This window comes from Phyllobates terribilis, unplaced genomic scaffold (genome assembly GCF_046119375.1).
Source record: "Phyllobates terribilis strain yellow unplaced genomic scaffold, ASM4611937v1 Scaffold_1__5_contigs__length_1240528914, whole genome shotgun sequence".
Lineage (NCBI taxonomy): Eukaryota > Metazoa > Chordata > Amphibia > Anura > Dendrobatidae > Phyllobates > Phyllobates terribilis.
This window is the reverse complement of record NW_027362761.1, coordinates 325,715,111-325,739,738: the sequence shown is the minus strand read 5'-3', so window position 1 is coordinate 325,739,738 and position 24,628 is coordinate 325,715,111. Positions and strand designations below refer to the sequence as shown.

Here is a 24,628-nt window from a genome sequence, read left to right as displayed (position 1 = left end):
TGTTTGCCTGCCATTGTTTTTAACGGTGTTCGAAGGTGTTCGACGAACAGTTCGACGAACAGTTCGGCGAACACACGGGTGTTCGACGAACCGAACCGAACTCGAACACTACGGGGGTGGCTCAACACTACTTAGGAGTTCAGAGATCTGGAAATATTCTGCTGTGGTACACGGGTGTGAAGTGTGTCCATATAGTGGGCTCACATGGGTTCATACGTACTGTATACAACGTGCGCAGAAGGAGCCTATATTGGGAAACTAAACAAAAAGTAAAATTACGGATGACACCACACAGACAAAAGGAAGAAACTGGATTCCATCATGGATAAACCTATCTCTGAACCAGGATACAGTATGAGAGATTTAAAAAGTCTTAGTACTAAAAGGCAATTTTAAGAATGAGAGAGGAAAGTTTGAGAATTTAAACATACAAGAATTTTCCATTCAGTGACACAATAGCGCAATCTAACTCCTGATTTATGACTCAATACATGGACAAACTTCACACCCTTGTACTACAGTAGACTGACCCCAGATCTCTAAACCTCTATTGGGCATCAATCTGTCCACAAACTGTCAAAATATGTGTTTTGATCTCTTCAAAGTCTAAAAACCCCAAATAAGTTGTGCAGCTGGCAATATTTCACATCTCACAAGCTTTGAAAATGACAAACTATGGATTTAAGAACCTAGTTTTAACTTACGCTTTAACATCTGATTTATGCTTTGTAGGTTGAGGAAAATAGACAAAACAAAGTTGAACTGCTCAGTCTAATCCTTGAGCAATGCATCCAGGCTGAGATTTTAAGGAAATCTGAGCTCAAGAACAAGTGAAGTTGATCAATCAAGATAAATGAGTCACTGGCTGACTGAGCCATGTTCTCAAGAAGGGATTATGGTGGGAGACTGATGAGTGTGTTTGGCCACTCAAGGTTGACAGACATTTCTTTTTCTGTAGTTGACTTAGTGTCTGCAAACCATTGTTGTACTTGCAATGGTCGGTCCTCAGGGCCATTATATTATTACCTTAATTTCTTGTAATGCTTTTTTTCTTTATTTGGAAATTAACAGTTTGACTTTTCCTCTCTGTCAGAAATACTTAGAGGAATATGTAAATAAAATCTCTCCAGTATTTGTAATCAGTATTCTTTTTATAAAAGGAAGAATAAACAGCGGAAGGAATATCTTTGCGGAGAAGACAACATTCACAAATAGCCATTATGAAAGCAAAGTGTTCAGCTGAGCGTTATCTTAAATTTATAGGGCAGCGCTAATGATGGTAATAGGAGAATTTATGCTTGGGTAAATATAGTGAAATAGACAGAAAATACTATTAAGATGTGTTTGCACAATAAACTAGAGAAAAAATATTCATTTATAGACGATGATAAGCCTGACTTGGTGTTCTTCAACTCTAAATTCCATAAATACCTATATATTTCAATTACCTGAATAAAGTATAACCTTATTTATTAAGCTTTACATCTTCCCAAATGTAAATTATTTAAAGACAAACCTGTGTTAAGCAAATATTGACTGAGACCAGTATGTATTAATATAAACTTATAGATTACCTTCATGCAGGCTGCTCTAGATGTGTTTTGGATTCCGTACAGCCTGCATCTAAACCCCCAATACACATTAGACTAATGTCGACCGAACCCTGTGATATCATCTAATTAGTCTAATGTGTATGGGAGCCCTGGGCAATTTATTGTTGGGACGGGAATATTGATCTGGCATGTCAGATATCGGACTGCCAATTATATTGTCTCCACGTCGACGATTTATTATAAAAAAAATACAGTGCTTACAGAGTTACAAATAGATGAAATAACAAAAAGACATACAAAAAGGCTCAAACAATGTAAAACAATTAACAATGTAGAATAGATAAATAAAGAAGAGGAGATCATCACATAAATTAGGTCAAATGTACAATTCACGTCTCTCCTGGATCTGACCAAGAGTTTTTCTGAATTAAATATTTTTAGGGGTTTCATCTATACCCTTCACCGCTCCTCCTGGTTTGGTGTGAGGAGGATGGCTAACTGTATTCAAGGCAAGAAGGGGGCAAGGACATAATTCTAATTTATGTCATATTTTCCTAATGGAATATCCTAGTGGAATAATATGATCTCCATATTTCCAATTAAACTTTCACCATCCTAGACGCACGAATATCCACAATACAGGTTGATATACATATCTGTGGTTTCCCAAGGCCGAAAACCTTAGCGCTTGAAGTAATTATGTCTCCCGATAACAGATATATCTGTGGATGGTGTTGATATCAGATTATTATAGTTATGGTATGGAAATATTGCATTTCCATTATCATGCGGTGTCCCAAGTATGCTAGAGATGTACTGTCTACCTTAGGGGCCATTATCTTCTCCCCCATATTTTAGCATTACTTTGCTTATGAGAAAAATACATACAGTTTGTTCTTTCAGCCACTTTCGCCTCTTTGCTAATTTATTTACTCACAGGAGATGTTGCCAGGTGTCCAGTGATGTTGGATTTATTTATCTAACCCTGGGATCTAAGGGGTAAGCTTTCTTATTGTAGAGAGTAACAAGCCAGGTCTAGCATGCCAGTTTGAGGAGACTTAAATGCCTTGCATGCTCTTCTGGGAAATTAAATATGCAAATTGTCTCTTCCGAGAGGAAGAGGGCTTAAACCCTAGTGCCACCTATTGGAGCAGCAACCAGTCGTACCCTCTTACCTAGCCAAATCAGATCTCATATTTTGCACTGACGAGGGTTAATACCCTGAAACACCATGTCTGCAAATTGGGTTTATGATTTGGCTTTTATCCTAAGTCATATGGCAAGGCTCGTTAAAGGGTCGATTGTGACTTATAGGATTGCTACTTCCAACAGGTGGCACTATAGAGTTCAAGTTCTCTTCCTCTTGAAGAGACAATTGGCATATTTATCTAACCCATAAATTTATCTAACCTGTTTATAACAGGTTCTCTTTAATTTTAGTATTTAATATTATTAAATACTAATATTATTATTTAATATTAACTCTATAACTGTACTAGCAGTGGTGTGGGGTTTTTCTTGGTATGGAGCTAGAGAACTGTGTTATGATCAATCAGCTACCTCCTTGGCCACACACATTATGAGGTATGGACAAGGTTATATGATCCCTTATTACTTACGGTGTTACAGAAGACCAGCTGTTAAGTGACTGATGGGGTTAATAAAAATGCTAACTAATTCCAAAACTTTAGATTTCATTAGTGAGAATCGTAAGAAAAAAAAAACAAAATCTTGGCCTGGCACCATTTGTCACCCCGCTGAAGCATCATAGAGTGAACTAACTATGTTTTGTACGCCCGTGCGGACTTCTCCTGCAGCTATGGCATCACGTGGTGTATCCCAGTCTATAGAATGGATACTCATACCTTGTACAGTAGTGGCCAGTACCTGGGTTATCAGAGATCAGCACGTCCCAGTGGAACACAGCCGGGCGCAGGTCTAGCAATTTTTACAGCAGAATTGGATTCCATCTCCAGATTCACTGGGTAAATGGATTATACAGATCATACAAAAATGAAATACATGTCGCTTTCCCTTTACAAAAGCTAGGAGTGGTATACACATATTTTCTGAGTAATTAGAAGCTTTTTAGTATTTTGATTCATACCAAATCAAAATTTTTGGGGAATTTCAATTCAGATTCGAAGTTCAATTGATCCGCTCATCTAAAATAAACAGCAAGGTGAATTTCCCTTTGAAATTAAAGAGTATTCAAAGAAAATTTGTAGCATTTTTATGACGATTTGCACTTCAACAATATTGTCAGAAAACTCTGTGTGAACTTACTCTAAATGTATTTTATAGACAAGGTCTACAGTAAGTATCTACAGTATGTTGTCAAACCAACAAAGCATCCTCATCATAAAACACGTAAAGCAAACGTTGCTTTACGTGCGGACCTTGTGTGCATAGTGCAGGTAACAGTGCGTGAAGAATTAGAATCTGACAACGTTAGGCATATGGCAGCATGGTGGCATTGGACTCTGGGATACTGGTTTTCAATATCACTAAGGGAAACATCTTAATGGAGATTACATGGATTTACTCCCACAATTAAAAGAAACTGATATTAAGTAACGGTGAGAAATTGATAATGAGCTTTGTATGAAATTGTAATTTGTATGTTTCACATAGGGAGATTAGATTTTGAGCCCCATTTTGGTCAGAGATGGATGTGAGTCCCTATATAACACTGTGGAATATGTAAATCCTATGGAATAATGGAATGGAAATAAGGGACTGTACAGACCTCTCCCTTGGATCACAGCAAAAGTGGATTTTTCTTTATCTACATATCATTAAATAATAGGCAGTACCTGGTGTAACTTTTTTTTTATAACCAACTCAAGATTTTCTAGAACTATCATACATATTGTTCATCCGATTTGAGGTTTTACTTGCTAAATGACAAGGCAAAATTAGGTACAAACGTATGCTCTTCAGTAGTGTTGAGCCACCCCCGTAGTGTTCGAGTTCGGTTCGTCGAACACCCGTGTGTTCGCTGAACTGTTCGTCGAACTGTTCGTCGAACACCTTCGAACACCGTTAAAACCAATGGCAGGCAAACAAAAACACATAGAAACACATAGAAAACACCTTCAAAGGTGTCCAAAAGCTGACAAACTGCTCAGAAGACACAACTAACACATGGAAAAGTGACAAGTACATATAGTCATGCGAAAAGAAAAGAGGTGGAGGAGTAAAAGGAGGGGGAGACACAGATATAGGCATGTCATGCCCTTCTAAAATCCAAAAAGTGAGAAGCCGACACGTTCAGTCCGCTCCTGCCCGTGCCACCTCCGTGTCGCCGGGTTTGTGCCAGAGCCGCGGTGAACCCTGACGGCCAGCCCCCCTCTCCCAATACTGGTGCCTGTCCGCTGGTGGGTCGAGCGAGCCCCCCTGTGGTGGAGGCAGCTCTAAGTTTTTTAATTTAAATTGTCTCTCTAATTTGAATGAATACACTTTAAATCCATTTACAAGGATCTATTGGAGGGCAAGTCTCATGCCAGCAGCCGCGTAATTCCAGCTCCAGTAGCGTCCACTAAAGCTGCTGCAGTTAAAAAGCTTTTATAAGGATCGAGCTCGGCTGTCCACCGCAAGGCATCCTACTGCCAGTCCCAGCCCCTATGCCTTGGGGTGCCTCCTGATGCTCTTCACTGAGTATCCCGTGGTCCCGAAGCATTTCCTTTGAAAAAATTAAGTGTCCAAACTACAGGTGGTGTAGCTTGCTTAACAGCCGGGATAATCCGCTGACTAGCAGACACTGCTACTAGGCACAAAGTATTTCCTGGGCTAGATGCAGTTAAAAATTTGTAATTAGATACTCTCGGATGCTGAGAAAGCATTCCATAGAGTCTCCTGGCACGCCATATATGATTCTCTTAAAAAGCTTGGGGTAGGGGTCTAGGGGACCCTTTTATAGCCAAAATCACGGCCCTGTATCGCAATACGTCACCTAGGCTGAAGATAAATGGAACTGTAGCACCCTGAGGGCTCGGTTGCTACAGAGGTATTGCACCTCACCCAGAGGTGTGATATCTCACTCTCAGGTAAGGATGTAGTGTGGATCAGGATCCGACACCTGCATGCATTACACCACATTGCCGTGGGGCAGGGCGACCAATATGCCCCTGAGATGGGCACGACAGTCCCTGTCCCTGGCTGGAGTGGGGGGAGGGAACACTGAGGAAGGGGAACCCTGTAGTGCAGGAGCAGGGAGGAAGCAGTTCCTGGGTGCATTGAGAAGGGAGTATAAAAGGTGGGCACCATCTTAGTTCAGTGCAGAGAAGTCTGAGCAGAAGTGGCAGGGAGCAGGGGCTCTGCATGAGCTCTGCTCCGGAGGCGGGCCTAGTAACAGAGGCCCAGGCCTGGAAGAGGGAGAAGGAAGGAAGAGGAGCGGAGAAGGCTCCAGGAACGAGGAACGAAGGGATCCCAGGGGTGCGGACGGGCGAGTCGCCACCGCACGCCCGAATCCACCTGCGTGGAGGGGTCAGGCCAAAGGGGGAGACCGGTCCCCGAAACTAGTGGAGGCAGGAAACGACCCTCAGCTAGAAACAGGAGGCTGTGACATTTTATGTGGCGCAGCCACTCGCTACACCCACTAGGAAGGCACCACATAGGGTCAGGGAAACTGGCGCCAAGTTTACCAAGAGGAGGCCCGAGGCAGCCGGACAGAAGGGTTGGTAAGAAAGGCCAGACAAAGGACACACAAAGGGGGTCCTGTGAAGCGCTCCAAAGTTATCTGGGAGTTGTCTGAGCCCCTCACCTGGTGAGCACAGTACGACGTGGGCAGCCGTTACCTGCAGACGTGGTCTGGATAATAAGAACTGTGAGTAAAGGCCCTGGACTGCATCACTGACTCCGTGTCGTTACTGCTGCTGCCCTGCACCATCACCCCCATCCTCCGCATACACTGCCCTGAGGCTATACTCCTCCCGTGGGGAGTTATGCTACGCTCTGCTGCACCCACAACACCAGCCTCAGCGGTCTGCCCTGGAGCGGCGGTTCACTCTGACCGCAATCCACGGGTGGCGTAGTCAGACATTTAAACATCAAAACCACATAAATAGTTCCGCCACTGGTTTGACCGCCCTGAGCCACGGAACCGGGTCGCCGCCACGGAGACTACAACCACCAGCATCCACCAAAAAGGGTCCGGCTCCGGGTGTCCCAAGGCCCAGGGGGCGCGTCAGAACATTTTCATCACCTTTCACAATCACCAATGGGACAAGGCAGGGATGTCCTCTGTCCCCTCTCTTATACATCCTAGTGACGGAGCACCTGCTCTCATCAATTCGCCATAACCCCAATATTAGGTGGATTGAGGTGGGAGGCACCGAGTACAAGTGCTCTCTATTTGCTGATGATGTCCTAGTATATATCACTCAATCACATATATCCATCCATGCTGTTATGGCTGAAATAGATCACTTTGTTACATGGTCAAATTTTAAAATCAATGCAGCGAAGTCTGAGGCCCTCGATGTCTCCCTCCCCAAATCCATATAGGATTCCATCCAGTCCAACTTTCCCTTTGCCTGGCCCTCACAGGGTATCAAATACTGAGGAATTCCTATTCATAGAGACCTCTCCCATCTATGTTATCTTAATTTTGGGCCCTTTATTGAACAACTCCATACAGACCACGGTTGGCAAGTTAGAACTGTAAGATTCACTACGTGAACCACTGGTGTTTTGTGGAAAAGCACATGTACACTGTGTTCCAAATTATTATGCAAAAAGTGTTTAGGAGTGATAAGGGAAGAATTTGTTTGTTTGTCAGTTAAACTCATTGATGGTGATGTGTGTCAGGGCTCTTTATATCACTGTAAGCAATTGCAGACACCTGTGCTAATTAGTTTGGCAGGTGTGTCCAATGAAAGGCAAGACTACTTAAGAAGGCTGTCTCACATTATTAAGCAGCCTACATTTTCTGCCAAAATGGGAAAGAAAAAGGATGTGTCAGCTGCTGAGAAGCAACAAATTGTGGAGTGTTTAGGTCAAGGCATGACTACAATCAACATTGTGCGATGATCAGGATGAAGTGTCTTGGCAATCAAGAAGTATGTAGCTGATTCACAGTACACACGTGTGCGTGCTGATAAGGGCAAATTGAGGAATTTTTCCTACAGGCAATTACGTCAGGTTGAAAGAGCAGCGGCAAAAAAGCCTTGTCATAGCAGCAGACAAGTTTTTGAAGCTGCTGGTGCCTCCAACGTCCCCCGAACAACAAGATGCAGGGTCCTTCAGAGGTTTGCAGCTGTGCATACGCCATCCTGTCGACCTCCTCTATCCAATTCACACAAGCAGAAACGGCTCCAGTGGGCCAAACATTACATGAAGACTGATTTCAAAACTGTTTTGTTCACGGATGAGTGCCGTGCAGCGCTCGATGGTCCAGATGGATGGAGTGGAGGATGGCTGGTTGATGGACACCCCACGCAAACACGGCTACAGCGCCAGCAAGGAGGAGGTGGAGTAATGTTTTGGGCTGGAATCATGGGGAGAGAGATTGTCGGCCCCTTTAGGATCCCTGAAGGCGCTAAAGATGAACTCCATAATGTATGTGGACTTTCTCAAACAGCACTTCCTGCCATGGTTCAAGAAGAAGAACCGTGTATTTCACAGCAAGATCATTTTTTTGCATGATAATGCACCATCTCATGCTGCACATAAAACATCTGCATCTCTGGCTGATATGGGCATAAAAGGGGACAAACTTATGGTGTGACCCCCATGCTCCCCTGACCTCTACCCCATTCAGAACCTTTGGAGCATCATTAAAAGGAGTGTCTATGATGGCGGGAGGCAGTTCACATCTAAGCAACAGCTCTGGGAGGGTATTCTGTCCTCATGCAAAACAATTGAAGCAGAAACCATCCAAAACCTGACAAATTCAATGGACGAGAGAGTTCAGAAGCTCCTTTCGAACAAGGGGTCCTATGTGAAAATGTAACATCACCTAGAATAAAGTTTTGAGTTGAAAACTGTTTGATTTCAGTTTCTAACAACCTGCTAATGCTTATAATTTCAAAAATGACCATTTTTTTGGTCTTTATTAAAATGAAAAGGTTGATCGAAAAGTTTGGGGGATCTAAGAGTGTGGCAACCCAGTAGTCATGATTACTTCGAATTCTGACAATATGAGGGTCATGCTGCAGGTAGTGCAGCAAGAAGGCACTTATATGTCTTGCGCATCTCGGAGCCCCAAAATTATTTTCCGGGCTAGATGCAGCTAAAAATTATTATTACTTTTAAATCTGGTGAAGCTTTAGTATAGATGGCCTAATAGGATCAGTGCTGCACACTGCTACAAAGCCCAAATTATTTTCCAGTCAAGATACAGATAAGCATGATTAGTAATTTTAAATCTGGTGGAGCTTATTATAGATGGCCTAATAGAATCAGTGCTGCACACTGCTACAAAGCCCAAATTATTTTCCAGCCAAGATACAGATAAACATGATTAGTAATTTGAAAGCTTAAAACGGTTGGTAGGGTGATTTTAACCAATCATCAAGCTTTTACTCTCCCCAGGATGACACAGGGGTAGAAAAGTCGTTTCGGATCCATGATTTGTTCATCTTTATGAACGTGAGTCTGTCTACATTATCAGTGGAGAGCCGCGTGCGCTTATCTGTCAGCACACCACCAGCAGCGCTGAACACACGTTCAGACAGAACGCTGGCTGCGGGGCATGACAAGATCTCCAAGGCGTAAGTGGCTAGCTCCGGCCATTTATCCAGATTGGAAGCCCAAAAAGAGCAAGGGTCCAGTGACACAGTCATGGCTTCAATGTTTACTTGGAGATACTCCTGTACCATCGTCTCTAGGCGTGGACTATGTGTCAGACTTCTTGTCTCCTGTGGCCTTGCAAAGGATGGGCTAAAAAAGTGGTGAAATGATTCCGCAAAATTGATGTTACCAGCAGATACTGTGGTTCTGTTACGGTTTGAGTGCTGAACACTTGACGGTCCCACGGTTGGCAAGTTGGAACTGTGAGATTCACTACGTGCACCACTGGTATTTTGTGGAAAAGCACATGTAAGATTCTGCAACAGTCTCTGCTGATACTCCTGCATGCGTGCATCCCTTTCTATGGCAGGAATAATTTCTGCAAATTTACTTTTGTACCGGGGATCTAACAGTGTGGCAACCCAGTAGTCAGGATTATTTCTAATTCTCACAATTCGAGGGTCATGTTGCAGGTAGTGCAGCAAGAAGGCACTCATGTGTGTTGCGCATCCAGGAGCACCAAGTCCCTGTTGTGTTGGTGGCGAGGTAACAATCATGCTTCCTTCCTCTGTCCTCTCCCCCCAACCTCGCACAACAGAAATGTGATCAAGGTCTCCCTCATCTGATGAGTCTTCCATCAGTTCGTCCTCCACTTCTTCCTGGGCTCCTGCACCTTCCTCACTAGTTTGGCTGCTACCATGCGCCCTAGTAAAACCATCTCCCCCACCCTCACATGCCTGCCGCCTTGGTGCTGCCGAACCATCTGGACCTTGCAGATGTTAGCCCTTCCGCATACAACTCCTCCTCCTCTACTTCCTCCACCTCCTCTTGTGCCACCACCTGACTCCGAATTCTGTTTAACATGTGCTCCAGCATGTAAATCACCGGAATAGTCATGCTGATAATGGCATCGTCAGCACTAAACATCTTCGTCGCCATTTCAAAACTGTGCAGAAGGGTGCATAGGTCCCTGATCTGAGACCACTCCTCCAGCGTGATTTGCCCCACCTCTGGATCTCGTTGGCCCAGGCTATACGTCAGAACGTATTGCACCAGGGCTTGTCGGTGCTGCCACAGTCGCTGCAACATGTGCAGAGTTGAATTCCACCGGGTAGGCACATCGCATTTTAGCCGGTGAAGTGGCAGGCCCAACGACTTCTGTAGAGATGTAAGTCGCTGAGCTGCGGGATGCGAACGGCGGAAGTGAGCACACAGCGACCGTGCCCTCTGCAGAAGGCCATCTAGTCTGGGATAGTGGGCTAAAAATTGCTGGACAACCAGGTTCAACACGTGAGCCATACAAGGCACGTGTGTGACATTGCCCCGGCGAAGGGCCGCACCCAGGTTTGCAGCATTGTCGCACACGGCCTTCCCTGGTTTCAGGTCCAGTGGAGACAACCATTCATGAAATTGGTTCTCCAGAGCTGACCACAACTCCTCAGCTGTGTGACTCACATTTCCCAGACATTTCAATGTAAAAACCGCCTGATGACGTTGAGCCCTACTGCCAGCATAGTAAGGAGGTGTGCAGGATCCCTTCTGCGCAGTTAGAAAGCTTGTGGCATGACCAGACAGGCTGTGGGTGCAGGTGGAAGACCGAGAGGAGGTTGAGGAGGCAGAAGCAGTGGAGGAACTTTGACATAAAGAGGATTGACGCACAACTCGTGGGGACGGCAAGACTTGGACAGCAGCCCCTTGTCCTGCTGTCACCATAGTTACCCAGTGCCCAGTCAGCGACATGTAACGCCCCTGTCCATGCCTACTCGTCCAAGTGTCTGTGGTGAAATGCACCCTGTCACACACAGAGTTTCTCAAAGAAGCGGTGATGTTGTGTGCGACATGCTGGTGGAGCGCAGGCACACCTTTCTTTGAGAAGTAGTGCCGACTGGACATCTGGTACTGGGGCACTGCGACGGACATAAGGTCTCGAAAATCCTCTGTGTCCACCAGGCGGAAAGGCAGCATTTCTGTAGCCAAGAGCTTGCAGATGGTGAAATTCAACCTCTTAGCTTTCTCATGGCTAGGAGGAAATGGTCTTTTACTTGTCCACATCTGAGGGACCGAGGGCTGGCTATTGTGCTTAGACGGGGTTGATAAGGGTGTCCCCGGCAAACTGCCGGTCTGTGAGGAAGATGCAGGCGGACATGTTAGGTTGCCTTGATCCAAAGGTGGTGCTATCGATGTCGGACAGCGCTCAACACCAGCTGGTGTTACCACCTCCAAAGAAAATGATGACCTGCCAATCACGCTGCCTGTTGCGTGTAAAGAGGTGGCAGGTCTGCGCCCCAAAACAGGTGTGACTGCTGTCCCCCCAGTCACAGAGGATGAAGAGGCCGCGGATGCACAAGATATGGCAGACGGTGGTTGGCCCGGCCGGCTAGGCCGCATTGTAGCACACTGAGCTTCCCACTGCAACTTATGCTTCATGTCCATGTGCCGGTTCATGCATGAAGTACTCAAACTATGTATTTTTTGGCCTCTACTTAGCTTTTGCTGACAAATGTTACAGATAACACGAGTTGGGTCATCTTTATCGATCTGAAAAAATGCCCAGGCTATGCAAGGCTTAGCACCCATGAGACCTGAAGAGCCACCACGACTTTTGGTGAGAGGCAGAGTTGTGTTTGAGGATGCAGTTGTTGACGTGCTTCCAGTACTACGTCTCTGTCCAGGAAGGCGCAACCTGACCTCGTCGTCACTAGCATCTTCCTCCACCTCCTCTGCTGACCTCATCTCTTGGCTGACTGTGGGTTGACAGTAAGTGGGATCTCCAACCTCATCATCATCACCCTGTGCGTTATCACACCCGTCGTCCTCAGAGCCAACCTGTTCCTGCCCTGACAAAAAACTAAAGTTGTCGCTCCAATCAGGTATTTGAGTCTTATCATCGTCTTCCTCATTGTCTCCACCAACAGGAGTTACAGTTTGGGAATGAGGGTCTACATTATGGTCAGAACCTTCTGCGTCTGGTCCTGGATCCGACTCATAAAGATTCTGGGCATCAGTGCAGATCATTTCCTCGTCTGGATTCACAGAAGCGCTGGAGTCGACCTCTGATTCCCAGGCTATAGTATGAGTAAACAGCTCTGCAGACTCAACCATCTGTTCTACCTCATACTCAGACGGGCAGCTGGAGATTTGGGAGCTGTGAGGAAGCAAGTGCGATTGGGGTGACACCTTTGAGGACTGGAGTATTTGTGATGTTGAAGTTGATGTGGAGGAGAGCCCACTTAAAGGAGCACTTGATATCCGTTGAAGCACCTGCTGTTTTTGTGCCTCATCTGGAATTTGTAGCGATTGGCGTGGCCGTAAGAAAGGGATCTTATCACATTGTCCGCTAAAAGAAGTAGACATTTTAGTTTGGCTGGAAGATGGTCTTTCTTCTGCAGATGTTACTGTTGCTTTAACACCTACCCCACGGACACAACCTTTTTTCCCCTTCCCAACACGCCTATTCCCCTTTCCACCAGCAGCAGGCCTTTTTCCACTCATTTTGGTGGTTAACTAATTCACAACTCTGGAGTTGTTTGCACAAAAAAACAATGGATGGGAACCGAGCAGAGCTGAGTGGCCAAACTGTGGTATTAGGCCAAAACTATTGGCTGGGTTAGATGCAGAAAAAAATTATATTCAATTTGCAACCTGATGGAGGTCAGTATAGATGGACTAATAGAACAAGTCCCACACACAGCTAGAAGCCCAAATATTTTTTCAGAGGTTGATGCAGAAAAATTTTTTATTCAGTTTGCAACCTGATGGAGGTCTGTATAGATGGATTAATAGAACAAGTCCCACACACAGCTAGAAGCCCAATATTTTTTCAGAGGTAGATGCAGAAAAAAATATATTCAGTTTGCAACCTGATGGAGGTCAGTATAGATGGACTAATACAACAAGTCCCACACACAGCTAGAAGCCCAATATTTTTTCAGAGGTAGATGCAGAAAAAAATATATTCAGTTTGCAACCTGATGGAGGTCTGTATAGATGGATTAATAGAACAAGTCCCACACACAGCTAGAAGCCCAATATTTTTTCAGAGGTAGATGCAGAAAAAAATATATTCAGTTTGCAACCTGATGGAGGTCAGTATAGATGGACTAATACAACAAGTCCCACACACAGCTAGAAGCCCAATATTTTTTCAGAGCTAGATGCAGAAAAAAATTATATTCAATTTGCAACTTGATGGAGGTCAGTATAGATGGACTAATAGAATGATGCTATGCCCAAAAGATTTTACTTCACTAGGTGCAGTAAAAAAATTGGTATTCTATACACAGGTGGTATATCTTGCAACACAGATAGGCTACTCCACTGACTAACACACTCTGCAATAGGCCAAAAAGGATTAGCTTTGCTAGATTCAGCCAAATGCTGTGAAAAAAACTTGCACAGCACTGGCACAGACCTGCCTGGCAAAAACTGATAGGAACTGATGTAACCTAGTCCTGAAAAGGACTCCAATTGCAATTAGTCTTTACTCCCACAATCTATCTATTTAAGAGCACAGACCTGCCTGATAAAAGTCGTAGGAAATGCTGTAACCTAGTCCTTAAAAGGACTGCAATCACAACTATTCCCTACTCCCAAGCTATCTGTAGATTTGTGCGAAAATTGGCTTGAAATTAACAAGGTATAGCGCACACAGCAACAGCGGTGCCATCTAACACGCAGCTGCAGCAGTGAGAAAATGGTGGCGACGGGGAAAATGGCTTGGTCTTATAGGGCAAGGACATGTGACATACACTGCCAATGACACATGCCCTTGCTTGTGTGAAAAAAAGCACTTCGCTCCGTGTGTGCGCTGCTGATAGGCTGACAGATTGCACCTCCCCACTGTAAATGCGGGAAAGAGAAAAAAAAAATGGAGATGTTCATTGTTCCTGCAGAGATCCATCCCCTGCCCCTCCCCCCACCCCGCTGTACACTCAAACTGCGTATTAACATTAATTTTCATCATTACTGAGAAAAAATCCAGTTATGATTTTGGTGCACGAACAGTTATCGAACATAACCTCGAACAGCCGAATTTTTCTCAAATTGTTCGTGTTCGCCGAACGGCTCGAACACCGCCCAAAACAGCTCGAATTTGAGATTGGCGAACAGTTCGAGTAGAACAACGCTCATCTCTACTCTTCAGTATGCCATATGTTAACAAATATTCAAAATGAATGTGATTTGTGATAGCCTCCAGCATTGAAGACATTAGTAGCCCTAGATCAGCTCCGTCGGAGGCTAATGTCACAGCATGGAGATTACTTTGGCCTTTAACTGGGGCCTAAAAAAGTTAAGACCATTAAACCATTATGTTCCGAAAATCACTGAAAAGTGTCTGGTTGCTTAGGACTCTGGTAATTTCTTAGCCATTTCTGAAATGTTTCACGTAAAGGGAATCTGTAAGTATAATTAACCCTCCTAAGCCGTCTATATGGGCATGTAGGTCATAGAAAGCTGAATAAAATGGTACCTTGATATCTGCGATCTGATGTCTTATTCCAGAGAAAGCTAAGTTTTTCTTATATGTAAACTACCTCTTCCAGGCTATGGGGAGGATGTTGCCTGAAAGATAATTCCGCCTCCACAGCTTATTTTAAATAAAAATTAAGCTGTTTTCTCACTGCAGCCACTTGCTCCCAGTCATTTTGAACAGACAGGGAGCTGCTACAGTCATGCACATTATACAGGTGAGGGCCCTGTATACACTCCTGGAACATTGTCGGATGGCCCGCTCTGCTTTGTGTGTGCAGAACAGGTTGTCAATCCATTGTATATTACCAAAAAGCTCTATGCAATACTCACCTGTGAGGACATGCCATGGCAGGGGTATAAAATGGCTTTGTTGTCATCTTCAGAACCTTGATCCAAACAATAACCTGTTGCTTTACTATTCCGAAGCTGAAATGATAAGAAATAGTCAAAGAGTCAAAGACTGCATTAGGGTAATATGAGAAAAAAATAACTATACACATACTATGCAGAGAAATCCAGGAACCAGGGCACCAAACCTCCTTCTTTTGATAATTCCATTGTCTGTGCACACTTGATGCAACCCTCCACAAGGTTGTAGCAATACAGAGAAATCCAGATGTCCTCCTCTTGGTAACTTTATTAGTATAGAAAAAAACAAAGTTTCAGCTGTGCAGGGCCTTTATCAGGCCATCCAAAAAGAGAGATATTTTGTTTGGCTTGGTGTAGGCCCTATGTGTCTGAAACATTGTGATTTTTCTGCACTAATAAAGTTACCAAAAGGTGCCCTGGTTCCTGGATTTCTCTGTATCGCTACAACCTTGTGGAGGGTTGCATCAAGTGTGCATGGACAACAGAGCGGTGCACAGGACTCATCTATTGCAAGAATACACATAATGTACAATACATTTTATACTTTCATATAGATATTTTTCTGTGTAGCATTACACATTTGCTGCACAATATCATCCCAAACTTCTTGCCACCTACAGTACTATTATTACGGAACTGCTATGCACCATGAGAATAAACCCTGCTTTATGGCTCATACAGTGTATCCTATTGTGCTTAGCTTAAAGTGGATTTGTAAAAGGATACCTAAGGTAGAAACATGTAGTAAAATAAAGAAATAGCAATTATTTACTTCTTGTACTTGCAAATGTCACCTATGAGGCTAGGGATTGACTATAGTGCCCAAATCACTGACTGGTATGATGTTATCTCTTCCAATACTACCAGCATTGGAATAGCAGGGAATTTAAAGGCTATGTACATCTTCACACAGTTTTTGTTTTTTGGCTATTTGTTTCCTAATTAAATAATTAAGCAACTTTCTAAATAGTTTTCATTAAGTGGTTATTACCACAATGGCATTCATTATTTTTTGCAAAGCACGGTAAATGCATCCTAATATTTAATATACAGACGAAGCCCAACATAAGGAATTTTTCTTGAAATGTCATGTTTTTTTGTAATCTCTATCGGCCCCTCTGTGTATTTAGAATCTCATTATTGAATGGGTGGTCCTCTTCTTTCTTTCTGGAAAATATCACAAGTTTCCAGTAAAGCGCCACTGTGTTGCCACCATTGATATTTGACACCTCATCACGCTAATATTTGTTTAGAATATACTATATACTGCTGTGCACTATATGATCCTGTACAGTACTTTTCCATACCGATTTTTTTTCTGCTGTATACTTAAAGAGATTTTAAATTTTCAAGAAAGTTGTGTCCCTAGGCACAGTTTGTTGTAAAATAACAACGTGTGCTTTAAAGGGAACCTGTCATGTCTACTAATGCCATTAATCTGCAGATATAGGGTTAATCTGCTGATTAATAGTGCTCTGACCGTGGTGCCCAGCCAATGTATTGAAAATGAGGCACATAAGATAATATAAACTTTATTTCTCCAAGGAACCACAGGCTTTCCATCATGCAGGCGTGCCTGGAGCAATTACAGTCACCGCTCATAGCATTGAGAGCTGCGGCTGTAAGCACGCCATGGCACTGACTGGCAGTCGGCTCTGCACTAATGCACTGCAGAGTCGGCTGTCAATCAGTTCCAGAGGTGTGCTTACAGCTTTTAATGGCACCACAACGTAGCTTGAAATAACCATAATAGAAGCATTGAAAAGCTGAGATCAGCGTAGCTTGCTCTTCAGTGCCTCTATAATTGTGTTTGATGCCTGCTACTGACAGATCAATAATACAATACTGCAAATGCTGCTTTATTGATGCATATGGCAGAGGATTATCTTCTTCCACATAAATCCGTTCTGTCAAACTAAATTGATCAGGTAAGGTAAGTTCCAGACTGGACTAGAGTATATAAAAATCATTCCACCATGTCAAAGGTGTCCGCAGCCCCATAAGGGTTAAGTAATTATCTCTTTGGTTTATAACATTATTTACCTGTAAAATCCAAAATTGTATAATTCCAGTAAACAACCACATTAACAGGGGTACTTCACACGGCCTTCAAACCTTCTAATTTCTTCTATCCTTGATTAATTACTTTCAGATTCTTAAAACCTGTCCAGCTTATGCAGGTGCACAACTCTTTACAAGAGAAAGTTCTGACAACTGTACTGTAACTGTAACAAATTGTGCTGCTGGGTGAGGATCAAATAATTAGGACAATTTCACGTTCAATGACATCAAGCTGCGATCAAAGTTTAATAAAAAAGTTAAAAACAAGGAAAATCCCCTTAAGAAAATCATGTTTCAGCTTTGTACTGAACAGAATTCATCTTTTTTGACAGGTGTAATGAGCGCAACTACTTATCAGTTTACTTAGCAGTATAATTATAATTTTTTTATTTCATTCAGCAGAAAACTGTGAATTGGTTTTATAATATTGTGTGGAAAAAAACCTAAAAGATGCGCATTTGTATAAATTTCAAATGCATACAGAGTTTCTTTGATCAATGCCCTTTACATCTGCTCATAATCACAAACTTCTGCTCCATATGCAAAGTCAAAATCCTCTCTGTTGCATGAGATTTTAGCACTGTTCTGTTGCAATAATATGGACTGATAGTTAAATAGCTGGTGTGATTTTGGGCTCCTCCTTAGGTCTTACCCTGGCATCAAGGAGATATTTCATCCCTGGCATTGTAGTTGATGACCATCTATGCAGTCAGACTAATGATTGGTTCATATAATTCTAATGTCTGTCTTCACTCCCGGCTGTTCTAGGACGTTTTGTATTTGTCTCATGACCTTGTTTTTATACATGATAGTAGTGATTCTATTTCTCTTGTCAGCATGGGCAGTCATATATTTTCAAAGATAGGTATTTTAGTGAGCATTAGTGTTTTGCAGTTTTGCTGCCTTACATTTCATTCTAGGATTTGCCAGTATAGATTTTTTTGTTAGATTTTTGCTATCATTTTATGCTTTGAATTCTATGATTTAATATTTATGCTTCCTTAAAGAAAATTATGTTCTAAGCTTCAATATGAACCATGACAACATAAATTATATATTTTTTTGTAATTTGTGATTAGTTATTGCATACACCATTTAAATTATTTTCTCTAATTAGTTGCCCTAAATAGGATGTTCATTCAGCTTATTTAACATGTTGTGGCTCTATAAATTTGCCATATCCTTATTACTTGTGTTTTGGGTAATTCTTCTTTTTTTAAGGTCACCTTTTAGCTTAAGAAATTAATTGCCAAGCTTTTATTTCTCAGAACACTATTTATATTTAAAATAGATTTGTCTTCACACTCTATCCATGTAAGTATGAAAGAATTTGCAAGACATTTTTTTTTATTTTTGAACCCTATAAATTAGCCCTATAAATAAGGTGCTGTTTTAATGGTCTAAATTGGCTTATTCTTCTTTTTGTGAATTTAGAATACTACGTAAATGCTTGAAATAATACGTAAAAAATACTTATTGGGGGCAACATTTGTTTTGTTTCTAATCCTTTTTTTTGTCATAGCAAGATGCTTAAGAGTTGACTGCTTCTTCATATCCTCTTTTTTTCCAATCAACAGTTGTTTATTGTGTTTTTTTGTAACTCAATTTTGTCAAAATATCAAAATACAGTGGATTGTAAAAGTATTCACCCCCTAGCTTTTTACCTATTTTGTTAGATTACAATCTGTGTTTAAATATTTTTGTAATCAGATTTGTGTGTGATGTATCAGCACTAAATAGTCGAAGTTGGTGAAATAAAGTGAGAAAAATATAGGCATAAATTAAATTTATGGGATCAAATAGCTAAAAACTGGCATATGCATTCACCCCTTTTGCAATGAAGCCCCTAAAAAATTGTGGTGTAAGCAATTACCTGCATAAGTTATAGGGAAGTCAACCTGTATGCAATCTAAGTGTCACATGGTCTGTCAGTTAATACACACCTTTTCTGAAAGGCCACAGAGACTGCAACACCATTAAGCAAGAGGCACCACTAACCAAACAACACCATGAAGACCAAGAAGATCTCCAAACAATTTCAGGGTTGGGTTATAAAAAAATATTCCAATCTCTGATCATCCCCCGGAGCACCATCAAATCTATTATCATCAAATGGAAAGAACATGGTACCACAACAAACCTGCCAAGAGAGGCCTGCCCAGCAAAACTCTTAGCCCAGGAAAGGAGGGCATTAATCAGAGAGGCAGCACAGAGACCAAAGGTAACCCTGAAGGAGCTGCAGAGTTCCCAAGCAGAGACTGTCAATACAACCATAATAAGCCATACACTCCATAGAAGTGGACTTTATGGAAGAGTAGGCAGAAAAAAGCCTTTACTTACACACAAAAATTGTAAGGCTTGTTTTGAGTTTGCCAAAAGACGTGGAAGACTCTTCAAATTTATGGAGGAAGGTGCTGTGGTCAGATGAGACCAAAATTGAACATTTGGCCACCAAGGTAAACTTTATGTCTGACGTCCAACCAAAGCAGCTCATCACCCCAAGAACACCATCCCCACAGTTAAACATGGCGGTGGCTTTGGGGATGTTTTTGGCAGCAGGGAGCGGGAAAATGGTCCAAGTCGAGGAAAAGATGGATGGTGCAAAATACAGGAATATTCTTGAGCAAAACCTGTTTCAGTCTGTCAGTGATTTGAGACTGAGATGGAGGTTCACCTTCCAACAAGACAATTACCTAAAGCATACTGCTAAAGCAACACTCGAGTGGTTTAATAGGAAATGTGTAAATGTTTTGGAGTGGCCTAGTCGAAGCCCAGACTTTAATCCAATTAAGAATCTATGATCAGATTGCTGTTCACCAGACAAAACCATCTAACTTGTAGGAGCTGGAGCAGTTTTGCCTAGAGGAATGAACAAAAATCCCATTGGCAAGATGTGGAATGCTCATATCCAAAGCGACTTGCAGCTGTAATTGCTGCAGAAGGAGGCTCTACAAAGTACTGACTCTAGGGAGGGGGGGTGAATAGTTATACACACTGAAGCTTATTTTGTCCTATTTGTTATTTACTTTTCAATAAAAAGAAAACTAAATGTTCATAGTTGTAGGCATGTTTTTTACATGAACTTATGCAAAACCTCGAAAAAACAATGAAATTCCAGGTTGTGACGTAGGAAAATGAAAAATGACAAGGGGGGTGAAAACTTTTGCAAGCCACTGTATGAACAGTCAATTGGTATTTCAAAGTAGTTTGGGAACTGACCTTAAGCCCCTTGATGACCCGTCTATTTTACGTTTTTTTTTCTCCCCTTTTTTCAAGAGTCGTGACTTTTTTATTTTTTTGTCCACATAACCGTATAAGGCTTGTTATCTGTGGGACAAATTATACTTTTGAAGGCCACCATTCATTTTATCAAGTAATGTACTGGCAAGCAGGAAAAAAATCCCATTGAAATTGCAAAAAAATTGCAATTCCACAATTGTTTTTTTTATTTTTTTTTTATTTTCCATATTCACTATATGATAAAACTGACAATATGATTCTCCAGGTTAGTATGATTACTCATATACCAAGCATGTATAGTTTTTTTAATGTAAGTGGTGAAAAAATCAGTAATTTAAAAAAAAATAGAATAATTTTTTTTTTGCCTGTCGCCATTTTCAGAGACCTGTAATGTTTTAACTATTTGGGATATGGGACTGTGTGAGGGCTTTTTTTGTACACTGGTCTCACGTTTTTGATACCATTTGGGGGTAGATTCAATGTTTTGATATCCTCTTATTTAATTGTATTGCATTGTTACGGCGACCAAAAAAGTAATTCTAATGTTTTGATTTTTTTTCTTATTACACCAGTTACTGATTGGAATAATTTATTTTAGATTTGATAGATCAGAGTTTTACAAATGTAGTGATACCAAACGTGTATTTTTCATTTTTTTTTAATTGCTTTATTTTTAATGGGGCAAAAGGGAGTAATTTAAACTATTCTATATAATTTTTTCATATTTTCAAAAACATTTTTTTTCACTTTTTACTGTATTTGTTAGTGCCCTTGGGGAATTTTAACCCCTTTCCGACCTGGTCAGTAATAGTACGCACCAGGTCGGAAAGGCCGGTTCAGCGGGGGCTCCGACGCTGAGCCCGCACTGAACCGGGCACATGTCAACTGATTCTTACAGCTGACATGTGCCTGCAACAGCCGTGGGTGGAATCACGATCCACCCGCGGCTGTTAACTAGTTAAATGCCACTGTCAATCTCTGACAGCGCCATTTAACTCGCGCTTCCAGGAAGCGCGTCCTAGGCTCTGCCCATCGGTGACCCCGTCACGTGATCGCGGGTCACCAATGGGTGGGCATGACAACCCAGGGTCTGCAGCAGACTGCTGTGGTTGTCATGTCTCTATTGCTATGAGCGCTCATAGCACATGAGCATTTCTACTGCATATAGGCGATCTGCTCCTCTCCTGTATGCAGTAGAAGCAATCAGACAACTGCTGCTTCTAGTCTTCTATGGAGACTATTGAAGCATGCAGTAAGTGTAAAAAAAATGTTTTTAAAAATATTAAAAAAATAAAAAAAATATAAAAGTTTAAATCACCCCCCTTTTGCCCCATTCAAATTAAAATAATTACCCCCCCCACACACACATATTTGGTATCGTCGCGTTCAGAATCGCCCAATCTATCAATATAATAAAAGAATTAATCCGATGGGTGAACGGCGTAACGAGAAAGAAATTCTAAACGCTAGAATTACGTTTTTTTGGTCGCCGCAACATTGCATTAAAATGCAATAACGGGCGATCAAAACATCGGATCTACCCCAAAATAGTATTAAGGAAAACTTCAGATTGGAACGCAAAAAATAAGCCCTCACCCGGCCCCAGATCCCGAAAAATGGAGACGCTAAGGGTCTCAGAAAATGGCGCTATTTTTATTCTTTTTTAGCAAACTTTGGAATTTTTTTTTTACCACTTAAATAAAAAAGAACCTATAGATGTTTGGTGTCTACGAACTCGGAATGAAGTGGAGAATAATAATAGCAGGTCAGTTTTAGCAATCAGTAAACGTGGTAAAAAAGGACCCAAAAAACAACTATGGAATTGCATTTTTTTTGCAATTTCACCGCACTTGTAATTTTTTTCCTGTTTTCCAGCACACAATATGGTAAAACCAGTGATGTCATTTAAAAGTACAACTCATCCCGCAAAAAATAAGCCCTCACACGGCCATATTGACCAAAAAATAAAAACGCTATGGCTCTGGGAAGAAGGGAAGCAAAAAATGAAAACGTAAAAACAGAAAAACCCAAGGTCGTTAATGGGTTAAACTATGATCATTTGATCGCTTGTACTATACATAACAGTGCTACAGGAAAAAAATCACGGTCTCCTATGAATTGCAGCTAAACGTTGACTTTCAAAGTTGAACCATCATTCATGACAAGCAGAGAGGTCGTCAACTGACCCCGATTGTCATGGTAATCCACTGGTGCCCAGCGATCACGTCAAGGGTGCACCAATAGGTGTGTGGAATCACCCACCCTACTTAATAGTTAATAGTAAATGGCCTAAAAAAGTATTGGCTTTAAGGAGTTCTCAGTGAAACTATCAAAATAAGGAAAGGTATAAAGAAGGAGGAAAGAGTAGAGGGGCAGGAAAGGAACTTTGGAGGACTGAGATCCATCAGACAGGTCATGCAAAAAAATGTGGAAAACAAACACAGTTGGAGCGCCAATGGTGAACAGCCTGAGGTTTGGGGGGGGGAGAGAAGGGGGAGATGTTGTGACCACTCACCTGGTCCTGTGCCCCGCACAACAAGGGAAAACGCTTTCAGGTGGGAGTCTGTATGATGACCGCAGCTTAATAGGGACTGCTGTAAGGTGATCGAAGTGGGCTTTCCACAATGACATCACAGCAGGTACTATAGTAAGCTAGTTGTAAACAGAGCAGCTTCCACCGCTCTCCACAAGGGAGATTGGCAATCAAGAAGGAAAGAATTGTGCTGTGTTAGGGAAGCGCTAGAACAACTAGACAGGGAATTAAGGTTATAAAACACAGATTCATCTACCTGAGGAAGATAGCTTCTGCTATCGAAACGCGTTGTGGCGTTAGAGAGCGTATTAAACAATAAAAGGTTTGTGTTTTATAACCTTAATACTCTGTCTAGTTGTTCTAGCGCTTCCCTAACACCGCATAATTCTTTCCTTCTTGAATGCTAAAAAATGTAGCATTTACCAAGTAATGGGTGGCAAGAAACTTATGAAAATAATTGCACATGCAGCGGGTGGAATAAGTATTGAACATGTCACCAATATTCCAAGTAAATATATTTCTTGACATGAAATTCTCGCCAGATGTCGATAACAACCCATCCAATCCACACAGGCAAAGAAATCAAACCATAGGTTCCCATAAATGAAGTTATGTGTAATAATGAGAAATGAGACAGGGTAAAAGTATTGAACATGCTTACTGAAATGTAATTAACACTTCGTATAAAAGCCTTTGTCCGTGATGACCGCTTCAAGACGCCTCCTGTATGGAAAAACTGGTTGCATGCATTGCTCAGGTGTGATTTTGGCCCATTCCTCCACACAAACACTCTTCAAACCCTGAAGGTTCTGTGGGCTCCTTCTACGAATTCTGAGCTTTAGTTCCTTCTGTAAACTTTCTATTGAATTCAGGTCAGGTGATTGGCTGAGCCATTCTAGCTTTATTTTCTTTTTCTGAACCAACTAAGAGTTTACTTGAATGTGTTTTTGGGATCATTATCTGGCTCAAATGTTCACCCAATGTTTGGATCGGCTATAACCGAGATAATCAGGTAATAGAAAATGAGGATCAAAGTATGTTGACTGCTGAGGGTGATAAAGACACATTAGGAGTCTAAGATTTAAATAGATTAATGACCAAACCGAACACTAAGCCGAAGGACAGACCCTAAGGAGATTTGTTAAAGTGAATGTGTGGCATGTCAAAGACAGGAGGATAGTAGGTGGAGATGGTAGGCACAATGCGGCAATTAGTTGGGTGCTCAATGGTAAAAAAAAAAAAAGCCATAGCATTTGTGTATACACGAGGGTCAGTGGGTGCTCTCGTGTGCTGGTCCAGCTATCTTTAAAAAGACCTCCTGGACAGGGATCATACCACTGAACGCCCACACTCCTTCCCCATGGGCAGAACAGTCAGACACAGCCATTAAACAGTACATAGCAGGGGCACGTTAATAAGATTATCTCAGCACAGTAACATTTTTTTAACACATCCAACTGTAGAACTTATTTTTATTCCAATATCTATTAATATATTAATTAAAATGTACTTTGTTTGTGGGACAACCCCTTTAAGATATTTTACCTGTTGGGAGTTTGGGTTGTTTTTGAGAGTATATTATTTTCTCTGTGACCAGCAAATTATTTGCTATCTCTGATAGCTATAAGACTAGTTGCAGCTTGACTAGGAGTCTTTTCATGATTTC

At 42.0% G+C, this 24,628-nt stretch overlaps 1 protein-coding gene across 1 annotated transcript in view; it reads right to left on the bottom strand.

The window, feature by feature from the left end:
• Positions 1-24,628, bottom strand: part of GALNT9 (polypeptide N-acetylgalactosaminyltransferase 9) — a 746,930-nt gene that overhangs the window by 24,750 nt on the left and 697,552 nt on the right. Inside the window, exon 9 of the mRNA XM_073676039.1 lies at positions 15,090-15,185. Within this exon, the coding sequence (XP_073532140.1) occupies positions 15,090-15,185 (96 nt within the window). The remainder of the gene's footprint in view (positions 1-15,089; positions 15,186-24,628) is intronic.